The sequence below is a fragment of the Hypanus sabinus genome, chromosome 7 (genome assembly GCF_030144855.1).
Source record: "Hypanus sabinus isolate sHypSab1 chromosome 7, sHypSab1.hap1, whole genome shotgun sequence".
In the NCBI taxonomy this organism is placed as follows: domain Eukaryota; kingdom Metazoa; phylum Chordata; class Chondrichthyes; order Myliobatiformes; family Dasyatidae; genus Hypanus; species Hypanus sabinus.
The window spans coordinates 116,813,350-116,832,028 of record NC_082712.1 but is presented as its reverse complement, the minus strand read 5'-3'; the positions used below and the strand labels follow the sequence as shown (position 1 = coordinate 116,832,028).

Below are 18,679 nucleotides of genomic sequence, written 5' to 3'. Positions count from 1 at the left end.
TGCTTGTTCTCTGATGACAAAGATGTGGCCCACAGTGTCTGAGGAAGGTGTAACGGTTGCCAGTTGAAAGCAGTAGAAGATGGAGATTTAGAAAAGATAATGAATAGGATTACAGGAGCCCTAATATATTCTAGCACTTGAAGATCACTATACTGGACATAAAAATAAACAGGAAAGATGAAGCTTGAATACTACAAATACTGTCTAATCAAAAGATTTTTAAAACCATGTTTGCTTTTAGTGGCTGCATGGTCAAAGCACTTGTTAGACCACATGAGAATGTGAAATTAGGAAGGTGGAATGGCATAGGCCATATTGAGAGTTTTCCATCTATATGTCTGAAGTAGGAGGTCTGGTAATTTTTTTCCTGAATTTTGACTGCAGGAAGAGAATTGTATGATTATATGCTTTATTTTTCTATGCCACTTTAGTCATTTAATATATAGCACACAATGATTTGAGATTTGCAATGTTCATTCTTTTAGCCTGTAGATGGTTTGACCACCGGAGCAGGTCACCCTGTTGGAGACAAGTTGAATGTCATTACTGCTGGACCTAGAGGGCCATTGCTTGTACAGGATGTTGTGTTTTTTGATGAAATGGCACACTTTGACCGGGAAAGGATCCCTGAGCGTGTTGTACATGCAAAGGGGGCAGGTGAGTTTATATATTATCCACCTGAAAAAGTGGGAATTAGTAAGTTGGTGAATATGATTCAAAGCAATGATTGGTTCCTGTCTTCTGTAGAGCATCCTTAAAAATGTGAAAAAGATATTTGGGAGTTGCTACTTGTATAAATTTCTGTGTGGCTAGCATATATTCATAGTCAAGCCAGTTTAAAGAAAAATCATTCTCGTTTTCTTGTAAACATGCACTGTGTTGGTTGGGAATTTGTGATTATGATTAGTGGCTTTGAATTCAGTAAGTTGCTTCAATTTCCTTGTTTCTGAGTTTCAGTTATTCTTTCAGCAAGCTTCTAACTGAATGATTTTCCTGTGAAAGTAAATTGTTTCCAATTTTGTCCTTAATAGGATAAACAGAAAATGCACAGTATATTAACTGATCACATCAATTTGGTTAGACCATGATTCAAAATTTGGCTTGTGTTTTCTAGCTAAAATAATTATCAGTGCACTAAACACTACAAGAGCTCATATATTGTCTAGATCATAATCATCCTCCCTGCCCATTTGATAGATAGATAGATACTTTATTCATCCCCAAGGGGAAATTCAACATTTTTCCAGTGTCCCATACACTTATTGTAGCAAAACTAATTACATACAGTATTTAACTCAGTATAATATGATATGCATCTAAAATCACCCTCCCAAAAAGCATTAATAAATAGCTTTTTAAAAAATTCTTAAATAGTTTACTAAAGTGCATTGAGTGGTAACTTAAGCTCAGTCCTAACCCCAGCACTTAACATGTCTTGCCCCTGGTGGTTGAATTGTAGAGCCGAATGGCGTTGGGGAGTAATAATCTCTTCATCCTGTCTGAGGAGCTTGCATTGACAGCAACCTGCTGCTGAAGCTGCTTCTCTGTCTCTGGATGGTGCTGTGCAGAGGATGTTCAGGGTTTTCCATGATTGACCGTAGCCTACTCAGCGCCCTCCGCTCTGCCACCGATGTCATATTCTCCAGTTCTGTGCCCACAACAGAGCCCACCTTCCTTACCAGCTTATTAAGACATGAGGCGTCCCTCTTCTTAATGCTGCCTCCCCAACACGCCACCACAAAGAAGAGGGCGCTCTCCACAACTGACCGATAGAACATCTTCAGCATCTCACTACAAACATTGAATGACGCCAGTCTTCTGAGGAAGTACAGTTGACTCTGCTTTCCTGCACAGGGCATCTGTGTTGGCAGTCCAGTCTAGCTTCTCGTCTAACTGCACTCCCAGATACTTGTAGGTCTTGACCTGCTCCACACATTCTCCATTAATGATCACTGGCTCCATATGAGGCCTAGGTCTCCTAAAGTCCACCACCATCTCCTTGGTCTTGATGATATTGAGACGCAGGTATTGAGTTGCACCATATCACAAAGTCCTGTATCAGTTTCCTATACTCTTCCTCCTGACCATTCCTGACACACCCCACTATGGCCGTGTCATCAGCGAACTTCTGCACATGGCAGGACTTGCCTTGTTTTGTTTCTGCATCTACTTCACCTGGAGTTACTTGAGTCTGTTTATTGTGACATCACCTTAAGTGGTAGATGCAGAATCTTAATATGTTGGTTTAAAGGCTGTCTTTTTTTGTATTCTCTCTGCCCCATTATTTTGAGAAAAGTAGCTGATGATGAGGGCCAGCTACATGTGTAAAAGATGGATAACTTGCATTGATTTTTATGGGGCATCAGCCACCACGCCATCACATTTCTTCAAGAAGCAGTTACTGTTCTCATACAGTTGACATCGCCTAAATGAGCTGGAATTGTACTTGTGCAAAATGGTAGTAACTAAGCAGAAAAAGTATTAGAGGCTGGTGGATAATTATTCCCAATGGGGGGAAATCAACAGGATCCATCTATTGTTTATATTTGGAGAAGTTAACCATGTCATCTCTCAAAAAATGCTGCAGCACATGATGTACTTCAGGATGGGTTTTAAAACAAACTGCTTCAATACCTTTTTTAATTAGAGAAGTAGATGTATTAAAGATTTGGGTTTTCTGAAGATGGCATTTCAAAGTAAAATGGCAAAGTAGTGGTTCATGCCAAGTCTTTTTGTGTACTTGGTAATGTAACTGGCATGATTTCAAATGGATTCCAATTATTATTTAATTGACTTAATTGGATGATTGGGTTTGGTAATGGTACTGGCTTTGAGTTCCAAGTTCACCTTGGTGACTTGCGAAATTTAAAAAGGATTAACTACGAAAAGGTTCTAGTAGTGGAATGGCAAAATATTACTAACTGTACAGATCATTGCAAACATTTATCTGTTGAATTTTGAAGGGAGCAAAACAATATCAAAAGAAACAGCCATCTCAACATAGAGGTTAGGAATGGTCAATATATATGACCTTGTCAAAGCCACCAATATGTTGGGGTGGTTGGTGATGTGAAAGTGTAAAATCATAGGGAATAATGTGTCCAGATTACAAAATCTAGTTTTCATTCTTTTGCTGTAATCCAATTGAGGTATTAAGTTCTAAGTCTAATATCATCCTAATGTGATATTTAACTCATCCATGCAAATGAAGGGAAAAATGTTTCCGTATAGAGAATCTCTGGTATCTAGCCTGTTATTACATTAATCCATACATCTACCATATGAAATGGTCATTCATATTTGCCAGGAGGATTTCTGTTCACTGTGGCAGTTTTAAGATTAGAAAGCTTTCATTATACTTCTGTCACTGCAATAGACTATGGAACTGAATACTTCTCATTACTAGTATTTGATTCACAAGGAAAGCTACAGTTATCTCTTGTGTGATTACTTGATCCATCATGCTACAGGACATAGTCAAGGTTCGATCCCATCATGGCTGAATTTCAGTTGCTTTTGATTGCAAAGGTCATTATTTGGCCTTATTACACCATAAAGTAATACCTTTTGGATCTGTCTGCATGTGTAGCTTAATGCAAAGCAATAGTCTACTCCTGTAGCCTATTCAAGCAGAAGTAAAGAACTGGCAAGCACCTGAAGTATTTAGAAGGTAGCCTTGCTGTGAAATATCCAATGATTTATGGCAAGATCTCTGAATTGTTGATTGAAATTCAACCCTAATAACTGTTGGCAAGCTGTGAGGGATACAAAAGGGTAGGATCAATATTCCTTCAAGTAAATTGTATTGTAAAGTATTTCATCTTTTAGCTTCCTTATCTGCAAGTTGTTGTGGAAGAATCAATATTGACTTTTTCACTTTCTACGGACTCTATCTGACCTGTGTTTCCAGCATTTTGTTTGCCCATGCGTGGAACCAGTCTTTCAGTGTTTACCTGTAGCAATATCTATTACTTTCTGAAGTTAAGGCTCTTCTCTGCTATTTCCACTTGCCAATTTTTTTGCTGCTGATTTTCCCTTTCCCTCAATCTTCAAGGAACTATATGGATTCAACCCTTGAACTGTAGACCCTTTACAGGTATTCATACATTTAAAAACACAATGGTGTTCAATAATTGTCACAAAAAATTGTTCAGAAAATGGCATGTTTTGAGTAATTCATTTAAATTTGAATATCACTCATCATGAGTATATATAATGAAGAGAAAGTTGATTTGAATGTTAAGGTTATTATTTTAAGAAGGTTCAAACTTTTAATTGAATCCTAAACTCAAGGTTTAAGAATTAACATTGTTTAATTTCTTCCAGGTGCCTTTGGTTTTTTTGAGGTGACCCATGACATCACAAGATACTGTAAGGCCAAAGTATTTCAGCATATTGGAAAAAGAACATCCGTATCTGTCCGCTTCTCAACTGTTGGTAAGAGTGATCTGAAATTCATGTGATCATTGCACCACCACATGCAAGCCTTGCTGTAGTGTGTATTTGTCTGGTTGTGCTTAGTGTGAGTGTGTGTATGTTTCTGTGTGATCTTGTCCTCCAGTTCTCTCTGACTGCTTTGCTGTTTTACCAGACCTTACTCTATCAAGCTTGTATAGTGTCAACTCCTTGTGAAATAATTGACATGTGTGTCTTGCAGTCCCCAATGGGAATGGAAGCAAGTTGCCCTCAACCTAAGGGCAACCTGGGATGGGGGTAGAGATGAAGAAGGAGATCTTTAGTTCAAGTACACGCTGTAGAATTTTCAAGTATTGTCAGTGTATTTGAAAGACTCCATTCTCTTCTAGACTTGGTTCAATTTTATTCTAATAATTGAGTGTACCTTCAATATTGGAAAAGTTCAAGAAATTGGGCAATGGACACTATACTTAGTGGGGTGGAATCTAGAATCAAAACACAAATTGTGTTTAAGGGACATAATTTTGCTCATTGTGGAAAGTTCTAGTCTTTTTCTTTAAGCTGAGAAGTAAAGGAAGCAATACTTTCTTGCATCAGTTTAGTGTTCTAGATTGCTAGCTGTTTTTTTATTAAAGCTTTATAATATGTAAAGCAAAACAGGCAATGAAGTGGATTGCTTGTGTCACATTGAATTGGTGAAGACTGAGCTGGGCCACCCACAGATGTTGCCATGCTTGTGGTGCCAATGTATGCCCACAACTCAGTCACCCTAACTGTCTGCCTTTGGAATGTGGGAGGAATCTAGAGCACTCGGAGGAAACCCACACAGTCAGGGGGATAATGTACAAACTCCTGACAGACAGTGGCAGGAATTCAAGCCTAACCGTACAGTTGGTGTGCTAACTGCTAAGCTATCATATCAGTCTGAGTTAAAATCAAATAAATTACAAATGCTAGAAATCTGAAATAAAAGCAGAAAATGTCAGATGGTGTCTTTGAAATGAGAAATGATCTCATGTCTACATCAGAATCCCTGTAAAGTTAACCCAAACCCCAAAGAAAGCACTCCTCATGGGGGTTCCCTGCAAAACTGGTTTAGCCCAGCATGATGTTTTGTAGAATCTGACAGTGCCAAGCAGGCCTTTCAGCCCAGTTTGCCCATAGTGACCAAGATGCCCATGCAAGCTAGCCCCATTTACGTGCATGTGGGGTTAGGAATGATGTTAAATAGGAAACACTGCAGAAAAGATCTGAGGATTTACTGATGCTGTTTGCTTTATAATTGATTTAACCAAAATAAAGATTCCATTTTGCAGATAATACTTGAGACCTCAGGGTTTGGCACAACTTCATGGATTTGTGTGAAGATTGTCACTCATTTGTTTGCTTTAATCACTAAGACAAAGATCAACAAAAGATTGTCAGTAGGTGGTTTATTTTGATCTTCTGAAGGCTTCTATCACATGAGGCTGTTAAACAAGAGCAGAAAAGATTGGCACGAGGAGTGGGAATAAAGAGAACCTTTTTACAAACATTTGTAGTTAGCTGTCAGTGTTGGGTCTGCTACTATCATGTTGTATGTTAATGATCTGGATGACAACATTAATGACTTTGTGGCCAAGTTTCCCGGCAATACAAAGATGGTGGAGGGGCAGGTAGCGTTGAGGAAGCAGAGTCTGTAGAAGGGCTTGGGTAGATTAGGAGAATGGGCATAGAAGTGACAAATGGAATACATTGTAGAGAAGTGCGTATGATGACCATGTACTTTGGTTGAAGGAATAAAGGGGTAGACTTTTTTTAAACAGCAAATATGAAAATCAGAGGTGCAAAGGGACTTGGGTGTCCTAGTGCAGGGTTCCTTTAAGGTTAACTTGCAGGTTGAGTTGGCAATAAGGAAGGCAAATATAATGTTAGCATTCATTTTGAGATGACTAGAATATAAAAGCAAGGTTGTTATGGCAATTTTATAATAAATTTGTCTGACTATATTCCGAGTTCTGTGAACAGGTTTGGGTAAGATGGGATGTGGTGGCATTGGAGAGAGTCTGGAAGAGTTTTAAGAAAGATCCCACGGATGAAAGGGTTAATATGAGGAGCATTTGAAGGCTCTAGTTCTTGGCTTAAATTGTTGGAGTTTAGAAGAAAGGGGGGGGTGGTGGTGGTGTTGCGGGGTGGAGGTAGTTCTCATTGAAACCTACTAAACATTGAAAGACTGAGATGTAGTGAGCATGGAGATGATGTTTCTAATAATGGCATAGTCTAGGACTAGTCTGCCCAGCACCAGAATGCAAGAATGTTCCTTCAGAGTAGAAGAGGATTTTTTTTAAAGCCAGAGGGTGAATGTTTGGAATTCTTTGCTGCAGACAGCTGTGGAGACCAAGTGTTTAGGAATATTTAAAGTGGAGGTTATTGATGAGGGTGTCAAAGGTTATAGGGAAAAGGCTGGTAAATAGAGTTGAGAGGGAAAAATAAATCAGTCATGATTTAAATTGCAGAGCAGACTCCATAGACTAAATGGTGTAATTCTGCTCCTTTGTTTTATGGCATTTGTTGTAGGAATTTCTTTGAAGGATGTTAGTCAACTAATATGGTATAATTTTTTTTTGTCCACCTTATGAAAATGTTGCTTTGTAAAATTTTCGACTTTGTAATATTTTAGTCTTTGTGAAAGTCTATCCTTTTCCAACATTAAAAGAACTTGCTGGGAAAACTTGCACAGAAAATTTTGTATTTTTTACATGATGATCTGTTGGTTGTTTTATCTCATCTCGAAGACCATTTTTTTTAAAATCTGAAAGTTGGATACCTGTTCTAATTTGAGTTACGAAAAAGTGGACATGTTTTTTGCACTTTGAACATTTTGCGCAGTTCAGGCCATTTGGCCCACAGTGTTGTGCCATCATATGTTGCCACAGTACCATAATGTTAGTGTGACACTATTTACAGCTCAGGGTGTCGGGTTCAATTCTGGCAACCTCTGTAAAGAGTTGGTGTCCTCCCCGTGGTGTACAAGAATTTTCTCCGAGTGCCCTGTTTTCTTTCTGCAGTGAAATGATATAGCGGGTATAATTGGTCAATGTCGTCCTGAGATTAGGTTGGGGTAAAAATGGGGTTGTTGGGGCTTGCTAGGTGGTGTGGCTGGAAGGGCTATCCCTCGCTGTATCCCTAAATATTTGCAAATCTACTTCACAATTAATATAACCCTTCCCTCCTTCATAACCTGTAACTCTCCTTTTCTCTTACTGCTATGTGCCTATCAAAGAGTCTCTTAAATGTCTCTTTCGTATCAGCCTCTATCACCGCCCTTGATAGTGCATTCTAGGTACAGAATACTGTAATTAAAGAAGTGAAAAACTACCTCTGACATCTCTACTATATGCTAGGCATTGAATGAAGTGTTTTGAGAGGTTGATGATGAAGCATATGAACTCCTGCCTGAGAAGTGACTTGGATCCACTCTAATTTTCCTACTGGCACAATAGGTCCACAGCAGATGCTATTTCATTGGCTCTTCACTCAACCCTGGAATATTTGGACAGCAAAGATGTGTACATCAGGATGCTCTTTGTTGACTACAGCTCAGCATTCAATACTATCATCTCTTCAAAACTAATTAATAGGTTTCAAGACTTGGCCTCAATACTCGTGCATTTTCTGCAGTCATTTTGGATTAGCAATGACATCTCCAACACAATCTCCATCAGCACAAGTGCACCACCGGGCTATGTGCTTAGCCCCCTGCTCTACCCATTTTACAATTATAACTGTGTGGCTAAGCACAGTTCCAGTACCATTTTTTTTTAGTTTGCTGATGACACCCCTGTTGTAGGCTGAATCAAAGGCGGTGACGAATCAGCATATAGGAGGGAGACTGAGAATCTGGCTGAATGGTACCACGAAACCACTTAATGTCTGCAAGACAAAGAAGTTGATTATTGACTTCAGGAGGAGGAAACCCGAGGTCCATGAACCAGTCCTCATTAGGAGATCAGAGATGGAGAGGGTTAGTAACTTTAAATTATTTGGTGTTATCATTTCAGAGGATCTATCTTGGGTCCAGCATGTAAGTGCCATTACAAAGAAAGCATGGCAGTCCCACTACTTCGTTAGATATTTGCAAATGTTCAGCATGACATCTAAACTTTGACAAATTTTTATTGAAGTGTGGTAGAGAATATATTAATTAGCTGCATCACAGCCTGGCATGGAAACACCAATGCCCTTGAATGGAAAGTCCTACAAAAAGTAGGGGATATGGCCCAGTCTATCACAGTTAAAGCCCTTCTTATGATTGAGCACATCCACTCGAAGCATTGATGCAGAAAGGCAACACCATCAGGAACCCCCAAAACCCAGGATATGCTGTCATCAGGAAAGTGGTACAGGAGCCAAAGGACTTGCATAGAAACATAGAAAACCTACAGCACAATACAGGCCCTTTAGCCCACAATGCTGTGCCAAACATGTACGTACTTTAGAAATAACCTGGGGTTGCATATAGCCTTCTCTTTTTTTTCTAAGCTCCATGTACCTATCCAGAAGTCTCTTAAAAGACCCTATTGCATCTGCCTCCTCCACCGTTGCCAGCAGCCCATTCCACGCATTCACCACTCTGCGTTTTTTTTAAAAAAAAAACTAACCCTTGACATTTCCTTGTACTTACTTCCATGCACCTTAAAACTGTGTCCTCTCATCTTAGCCTTTTCAACCCTGGGGAAAAAGCCTCTGACTGTCCACATGATCAATGCCTCTCATCATCTTATATGCATCTATTAGGTCACCTCTCATCTTCCGCCTCTCCAAGGAGAAAAGGCCAAGTTCACTCAACCTATTCTCATAAGGCATGCTTCCCAATCCAGGCAACATCCCTGTAAAGCTCCTCTGCACCCTTTCTATGGTTTCCACATCCTTTCTGTAGTGAGGTGACCAGAACTGAGCACAGCACTCTATGGGGCTGACCAGGGTCCTATATAGCTGTAACATTACCTCTCGGCTTTTAAACTCAATACCATATTTGATAGACAATAGACAATAGGTGCAGAAGTAGACCATTCGGCCCCTTGAGCCTGCACCGCCATTTTGAGATCATGGCTGATCAATTACTATCAATACCCGGTTCCTGCCTTGTCCCCATATCCCTTGATTCCCCATCCATAAGATACCTATCTAGCTCCTTCTTGAAAGCATCCAGAGAATTGGCCTCCACTACCTTCCGAGGCAGTGCATTCCAGACCCCCACAACTCTCTGGGAGAAGAAGTTTTTCCTTAACTCTGTCCTAAATGACCTACCCCTTATTCTCAAACCATGCCCTCTGGTACTGGACTCTCCCAGCATCTGAACATATTTCTTGCCTCTATCTTGTCCAATCCCTTAATAATCTTATATGTTTCAATCAGATCCCCTCTCAATCTCCTTAATTCCAGCGTGTACAAGCCCAGTTTCTCTAACCTCTCTGCATAAGACAGTCCAGACATCCTAGGAATTAACATACACCGTATGTCTTAACCACAGAGTCAACTTGCATAGCAGCTTTGAATGTCCTATGGACTTGGACTCCAAGATCCCTCTGATCTTCCACACTGCCAAGAGTCTTACATTAATGTTATGTTCTGCCATCATATTGCACCACAAAGTTCAGGAAAACTATCCCTCAACCATCAGGCTCTTGAACCAAAAGGGGTAACTTCACTTGTTCCATTACTGAACTGCTCCCATAACTTTTCAAGGACTCTTCATCTCATGTTTCTGATATATTTTTTTTATATTTGCACAGTGTTGTCTTTTGCCCACTGGTTGTCTGCCAGGTTGGTGTGGTCTTTCATTGATTCTATTATAATTATTGGACTTATTCAGTATGCCCACAAGAAAATGAATCTCAGGGTTGTGTATGGTGATATATTATACTTTGACAATAAATATACTTTGAACTTTGAAATTTTTAACCATCACCTATCCCTACTCTTACTCCTTCCTCCTGCCTTTTTGTCGCATCTTCAAATATTTTTCCCTTTTCACTGAATGCTATTGCTCTTTGACATGAGTTTTCTTGTGAAAGCTGGTTTTGAAATTTAAAAAAAACTAATGAAATAATGATATTACTGTTCTATAAACTTGGTTCTGCCACTTCAGCTTGAATTTCTTTGGTTCAAAAGATAAAATTGGAAATTAAAAGGGCACATAATGTTGAAGCTAGTGTGTTCATAAATGTGTGATTGGGCTTGCCAAACTAAAAGCAAAATGATGAAAGGTATTTGATGTGCAAAACTACTTGGACTGTATCAGCAGAGTTATTACCAAAAAAAAGTGTCTGCTTAGGTGCTGCCTGATCAGATGAATGTTCCCAACAAGGTTTTCAGTTTGAATTGCCAATATTGCTTTATGTAGGAGACAAGTTGTCTATGCCTAAACTGGTTTGAATCCTAGAGCAAAATGCCTCAATCCTAGAGCAAAGTGGTTGATACCTACCTGCCTTCTGAACTGGACAAGCTGGTTTATACATGTAAGAAATCATGCAAAGAAATGTTCCAATCACTTGAGTAGTTTGAAAGTAAAGCTTGTGTATCATAGATCAGGGGTCATCAACCTTTTTTGAACTACTGACTGGTTTAATATTGACAATATTCTTAAGGACTGGCTGATGGGGGTGGGGGGGTGTTAATCACAACCGGAATATAGGTGATAAGTCAACTATAAGTCACTTATAAGTGGCTAATACACAATTTTTTTTTAAAAAAAGGTTTTATCTAACGAATTTAATACTAAACACATAGCGCATATTTTCCTTGCATGAACATATAAAATCATTGCAACGCACCAATATTGCCGAATCAGTGGGAGCCCTGGGCAAGATGGTCCCATCGAAGGGTGATGGGAGACAACGATACTTGAAGGAGGTTCCTTATGTCCAGTCTATTCCACAATTTAGTTTTCATTGCATTCATTGCAGATAACCCCGCTCTGGAGAGGTATGATGTTGGAAATGGAAGCAACATTTTCAGTGCTTTTGTGGCTATCTCAGGATATTCAGCTTTGACTTAGATCCAGAATGCTGGCAGAGATGTTATGTTAAGCATAATTTTCAGCCCACCATCCTTTGCAAGCTCAAGGAGTTGATCTTCTGGCGCTGACATGGATGATTCACCAGGGGCATTCATAAATGAGGTCGTCTCGGGTCATTTGCGGTTGGGAAGTAATGCTCGAATTCTGTCAACAGTGAAGATAGGTGATTGTGCACCAGCTGTGAGAAGGACAGTGCAGCCTGTCTCTCCCAGAATCCCAGCTAATGTTGGGAACATGTCAAATATGCCCCTGTCCACTCGTTGACCTGGATAGCATACCATGGTGGCTCGTTAAGCTGTTCTAGCAGCTGTGCCTCGATGTCCTCTGCTATGTCATCGATTCTCCTTGAAACTGTGGTAGCTGAAAGAGAAACCTGTGCCATCTTGTTTGCTGCAGCTTTTCCCAACAGTTCAAGGCACATGTCCTTGGCAGCAGGCAGAATCAATTCTTCAACAGTGAAAAGTTTCTTAGATTTAGCAATACGGCTAGTCACTAAGTATGACGCTCTCAGAGCAGCAGTATTTGTGGAGATGGTGGCTTTCAGCACTTGCTTCTGTCCCACTTACTCATGTTTCTTACGCTCAAAAGTGTCTTTAAGTGCAGGGTGCTTGGACTCAAGGTGCTGAAGCAATTTTGAGGGCTTCATTGCCTCATTAGACAGCCTGTCTCCACATATCTCACACAGGGGGCTTGGACTGTGCGAGTCACCGGTCGCATTAGAGCCATATTTTATGTACAACTCGTCATATTTTCTGTTGAAGGAAGCTTTTTTTTGCAGTCTTGGCCTCAACTGTCTCTGCGTTATCATTATCGTTAGGCCTTTCATGTCCCCTACCACCTCTTCCAAAGAAGCTCTCAAATGATGTTTGTTTGTTTTTTACTCGAGTAGTTGTAGGTTAATGACCAACTGATGACCTCACGTGCGTTCAAGTTCAACGGTGGGCTTGACAGGGAATGAGGAAAGGTGCAGCTGACTCATATAGTTTCATATCACCAAATCATATAATTTCCTCGTGGCCTGGTAGCACATGCTTTATGGCCTGGTGGTTGGGGACCACTGTGATATAGATTACCTATTTTTCAGTATGTACCACAGTTCAATGACCAATTAACTCAAAGGATTGTTACAATTTTGTTTTTCTTGACAACATATTGCATTTGCCTTTTGAGTTTTGATAACATCAGCAGTTGATGTTTCACTTTAGAGTAAGTGTGCTGAGATGCAGAATTGTAGATGTAATGTAGAACTGTAACATAGTATATTAAATGCCAGTCACTATCACTCTTCAAGGAATGTTCAGTATCAACCCTGAAGGAGTAGGCAACTGTTTGTCTTCTCTTTTACAAGGTAGAGGTAGTTTTCTTTAATGTATTTCCTTTTAGTTGAGCGTATGCACACAATGCAGTAATAAATGCAGCAAGAATTTGGATAATTGGTTATCTCTCCTTGGGTAAAAGTTGACATTTTGGGGGACGAACTGTTGCAATGTAGTTTTTTAACTAATCCTTTAAATTAATTTTTTTCTCTATAGAATCAATTGTGCACCTCTTTTAGAACAGTTTAGTGTTAGTATAAGATACACCAGTGCTGTCTACAGCTGTTCTTTCTCCTCCCTCCCTCTTTTGCCCCATTCTCAGGCATTTCTTGCCAAATGAACTAAATTAACCATGGGTATTTAACAAACAATAACTAGATCCCAGGATGTTTCATTAACTCTAAACTCTGCTGCTGGCATCAAAATGTTATTGGCAGAGACCTTAATTGGTATCCATTGTATGGAGCTACTCATCTGCAAGAAGTAGAGATTGTTATCTTCAATGTGTATGTTAATGCTACAAATAATTATAAATAATCATTGACCTGTTCAGTTAATTTACTCACTGCATAGATGCAGCCTGCCATGAGTATCCTCAGCACTGTTCTTATTTCCTGTGTTCAGCATATACCTTTTTGCTTTTCTTCTATCTACCCTATAAAGCTGTGTACTTTGAGCCATAGTGACTTTCCTTCCCCCTGTTTGGTTATCTAGAGTAATCTACTGTCACTGCTTTGATTGGATTCTAGGGGGTGAATCTGGCTCTGCAGACACAGTTCGTGACCCTAGAGGATTTGCTTGCAAGTTTTACACTGAAGATGGAATTTGGGATTTGACTGGTAACAACACACCTATATTCTTCATCCGGGACCCATTTTTGGTTAGTAACAGCCGCTGATAAAAATATTTTTAAAAATAAAGATTAATGAAAATTTGAAAAAGTACACTCACTAGACTTGTAAAGAGAGGAAGTAGATGGGCTGAGTAGGAGCAAGTGTGGATAGACATTTGTGAAGCTGACAGTGGACTGGAGAAACCTGTTCTTTCAGGTCCTTCAAATATTTTGTATGGGAAAAGTAGTAAATTTCTGGATGTCTTTATTTTTATGTAAAGGTTCCTCGCAAAATTATGAATTGAACACGTTTAATTTTGCACAAATTTTAAGATTTAATCCACAAGACTATACATATTTGTAGAACATAGTTGTGTGTGGTTGTCACTTACCCTTTTCATTAATGAGCAGTGCTGCAAGCTTACCTGGATAAGTTTTTCATCTTTTTTCTGATTGTGACATGTACTAGGTACTATACAAATGCTTCAATAGACATGTGATTAGAGCATTTTTTAGCTGCGCATAATCACTGAAATTATCCTAAAGCTTTCAGTATGAACTATGCAATATTTGCATAGAAGTTACAGAAAGTTAATTCTGGGGACCTGAACCTTTCTGAGACTGGAAAATATTTCAATTCAGCAAGTTCTGTGGTTCTCAAAAATATTGATTGCATCTCTAGATCTTTTAATCATTAAAGATTACAGAATACTGTAAAATCCATGATTCTATTTGTCCTTGTTGCAGGCAAATTACTTGGGTTAACACTTGAATTTTAGAAATATCATGTTATGGTGAGGAGGGGAATAGAGATGAACTTAAAAGTATTTTGACAATTGGCTAACTAATTTGGATTAGCATGCTATGTTTATGTATGGACATAACCCCGTAATGGGAAAAGTTAGTGATAGAATTTGTGTAAATATGCATTTTATTATTATGTATTTCTATCTTGTCAGTTTCCATCATTTATTCATACCCAGAAGAGGAACCCCCAGACTCACCTCAAAGATGCTGATATGGTCTGGGACTTTTTCTCACTTCGCCCAGAAAGTCTTCATCAGGTGAATAAGAGAATCTATTATTAGATTTGAAGTGTATTTGAGTTGGCTGAGACACTGTTATGTTTAAATTACCATGTAGGCATGGAACATAGAACAGTACAGTACAGCACAGTACAGGTCCTTCAGCCCACAGTTGTGCCAATGTTGTAGCCTCCTGCAAAGTCAATCTACTCCTTCCCTCCCACATAGTCCTCTATTTTTCTTTCACCTGTGTGCCTATCTATAAGAGTCCCTTAAGTACCTACCTCTACTACCATTTTGGCAGTGTTCTATGTTCTGTTTACATAATTTAAAACCTACTTCTGACAATTGCCCCACTATCCTCCATCTTAAAATTATGCTCCCTCATAGCAATTGCTGCCCTGGATAACTGGTGCTGACTGTCCACTGAATTTATACCTCTTATCAACTTGTATATCTCTGTGAAGTCACCTCTCTTCCTTGGAATAAGAACTGATACTGAGCCAATTTTTTTCTGGTCTCAAAAATTATTTACGGATGAGTTTATTTTTCTTGTTAAATGATCTTGATGGCTGTAATTTGAAAAATAGTTCTTAAAACTACGTTCATCAAGGCGGCCTTGTTGGTATTACATTGGCCTTTAAGTGATACACAGGTGTCTTTTACTTTTTAAAGTGAATTCAGTTTATAAATGCTTTGAGCATAAAATGGGAAACTTAAAAGAGCAAAATGTTATTGAGAAGTAACAACAATGTGAGAGACACTTTATCACAAACCTGGCAACAACATCAATTTCTCCTAACTTCTGGTAACCACTCCCCTGTTTTTTTTTCCATTCTTTCCCTCCCTCCCTCTTACTTTTTCCTCATTACTGTGCCGACTCTCCTCTTACCCTCCATGTATCTCCTGACCTGCCTATCACAGCCCTTTGGTTCTCCACTCCTTTTTATACTGTGTTCTATTGTTTTGCTATCAGATTTCCTTCTTCAGCTCCTTGCCTCTTCCACCTGTCATCCCTTAGTTTCTCACACCATACCCTTTCATCTACCCCTCCCCCATCCACCCCTTCTTCCCTTTCAACTGGACTTCTTTCATTTGCCAGCTTGTGATGCTCCCTTTCCCCTTCTTATTCAGACTTTTGCCGCCTTTCTTCCCAGTTTTAATGAAGGGTTTTGATCCAAGACGCTGACTACATTTTCCTCCTGACCTGAGATTGTCTAACAATTTGTGTTGCTATGTCACAAATTAACCTTAATACTTAAAGGGATTGGAGAACTGTAAAGGATTCTGAGACAATGAGAATCTGCAAAACTATATATGATGGAACTCTGGCTACTTTTAAAGCTGGCAAAAAAATGAATTGAAATCAAGAATCTTGGCAAGAAACAAAGAACAAAACTCACTTAAGGAGTTGGATTTGCATGTAAGGTTGAGTGTTTTATTGGGGAATGCACTGAGACAGTAGTGAACAAAGCTAAGGTTTTTTAAAATTTTTGCATTAACATCTTTCAGATGAAAGTGGAATTTAATCCCCAGAAACAATTAAAGAGTAGTGGTTGTCTTGAATGAAATCTTAATGTGCTTTAATTTCATCAAGCCTGTAATCAGAGTGAGTTTTAGTTGTATGGTAATATGTTTATTTTTTAAACATTTCCTGTATGATATTGGTCCTTGGACCATGGTCTGCACTGTGTATAGAATCATTTGGATTAATGTCAGCTTGGACTTGAGCTACTTGCACAATATACTGTGGCATGCACTGTATACCTTTTTTAACTTTGACTTACTTATCCTAGGTCAGTATTCTGTATAGTGATCGTGGAATTCCGGATGGATTTCGTCATATGAATGGGTATGGGTCGCACACATTTAAGCTGGTCAATGACAAGCAAGAGGCTGTTTATTGCAAATTCCATTTCAAGGTACAGTAAAGTTTGTTAATTGACTTGTGACTGTAATTTTAGATGGAGAGCCAAGAAGTAGTCAAATTTAAGTCTTTAAGTATGTATGCAAACTAGAGTCGCCTTTTAAATTAACTCTTCATAACATGGGGCTGTAGCACTAACATTCACATCTAGTTGCCAAGAACAGGAAATGGCTGCAATACAGAGAATTTACAGAAAGGATTAAAAGAATCATAGCTTGTATTTTACTGATATATACCTGTTGCTATTACATTATAAAACTTTTATGCCTGGTTTTATACGATTTTGTGCCTGGTAGTTCAACATGCATCTGCCGATGGTGGCTTAGTGCTTCTCTAACATAATTTGACTAATTTCAGAATTGTTCTTTTTTTAAAATTTCAGATCATGTAACTGTCTTAAGAGTGCCAACTTGTACCTTTATAACATCATCTGACTCTGCCCCTCTCTTGTCTGCCTGTGCACTAAGTGTACTTTTGAATAAACACTGCAAAGCTCTTTACATTTAGTTTCATTTGGTCAGTACATTCTGGGGACAAATAGAATTGCAATGCATAGCAACTCTTGATACCCTGTGAACTTTTTTTCCATGCACAGCTTGAAGCAGTTACCACATAGCGGTTATGAGGATGAGGGCAATGTTAGGAACATATATCCTGTGACATCATCAGCCTTCTGACTTGTTTAGAGATATTGTGAAACAGGCCCCTATGGTCCAACAAGCAACACCACCCAGCAACCCCACCCATTTAACACAGGACAAGTTACAACAACCAGTTAACCTAGTAACCAGTGTGTCTTTGGACTGTGGAAGGAAGCTAGAGCACCCAGTGGAAACCCAGGGAGAATATACAGACTCCTTACAGACACCACTGGAAATGAATTCTGGAATGCTCCATGCTGTGATTGTGTCACACTACACTACTGTGGTGCCCTAAATCCACTAGGATCCCCGTATATGAACTGTAAGACAACTGGAGTGATTTCCAAGTATGTGGACTTCCACACCTGTACCAAGTACAGCAGCCACAAGAGCACCTATAATCAATATCTTCCGATTATTGCAAAAAAGCGTTTGATTCAGTCCCAGGTTTTTGACTTTTCCACATCAACTAATTCTCATCTTTCCCATAAACAGCTGTTTTTTCAACATTTGTAAAGGGTTTCAGTATGTGATGTGAGTTTTCTGACCAACTGCTCTAATGGATCAACACAGCAAATATGGTGACAAGGAGTCAAGTTAGCAGTGGAACCCTGAACTCCATTGAGGATGTGGCATTCTAACACAGGACATGATTTGCATCCACAAAATCAGAAGCTTGGCATGTGGGTATTGTATAGTGTTGAGTTCCTAAATACTTAAACTGGTAGGAGTGAATGTGCCAGCACAGTTTGAGAACTGTTCTATGGAGTCTCCTTTGAATGATGACAGCTACAGCTCCTAAATGGGAATACACACTTTAACTGGTTTGTTTTGGGGCAGCTAATTGTAGCTGAGAAATAAAGGTATATGATTTAAGGTTCCATATCTCATTTGACTTAATTCACTTTGTTTTTCCACAGACAAACCAAGGCATCCAGAATCTTTCTGTGGAGGCAGCTAAATGTCTGGCTGCTGAGGACCCTGACTATTCTCTTCGCGATCTATACAATGCCATAGCTTCTGGGAATTACCCATCCTGGACTCTGTATATCCAAGTCATGAGCTTTCAAGAGGCAAGAGTACATCGATGGAATCCCTTTGATGTAACTAAGGTCAGTCCTCAATTTTGCAAATAGTAAGAACTTGCTTTTTTAAAAAATAATGTCTTCTTTGGAAGATGTCTGTTTCTTTTAAAAAGGGCATTTAATCTTACTGGACAAGTACCCCATTCTAAGGACTGTGCATTCAGTTGCAGGACACATTGAACATCCTTGACTACTTTAATTATAAATTTTGTGTGAACTTTGAAGTTTGTCTATTATATGTGAGCAAGATGAGAGGGAAGGGAGATGAGATTCCATAATCAATGGAATCTATTGTAGGGAACTTGTATAAAGTAGAGCTGAAGTGGACTCTTTCATAGAGCGAGGATTTAAATCGTTGTTGTTGTTAATAATTTGCA

At 39.1% G+C, this 18,679-nt stretch overlaps 1 protein-coding gene across 1 annotated transcript in view; it reads left to right on the top strand.

Moving 5' to 3' along the window:
- The window catches only part of cat (catalase), a 30,913-nt gene that overhangs the window by 2,629 nt on the left and 9,605 nt on the right, over positions 1–18,679 (top strand). Inside the window, exons 2-7 of the mRNA XM_059975459.1 lie at positions 486–657; positions 4,327–4,437; positions 13,542–13,672; positions 14,584–14,688; positions 16,446–16,571; positions 18,138–18,329. Coding sequence (XP_059831442.1) covers positions 486–657; positions 4,327–4,437; positions 13,542–13,672; positions 14,584–14,688; positions 16,446–16,571; positions 18,138–18,329 — 837 coding nt within the window. The remainder of the gene's footprint in view (positions 1–485; positions 658–4,326; positions 4,438–13,541; positions 13,673–14,583; positions 14,689–16,445; positions 16,572–18,137; positions 18,330–18,679) is intronic.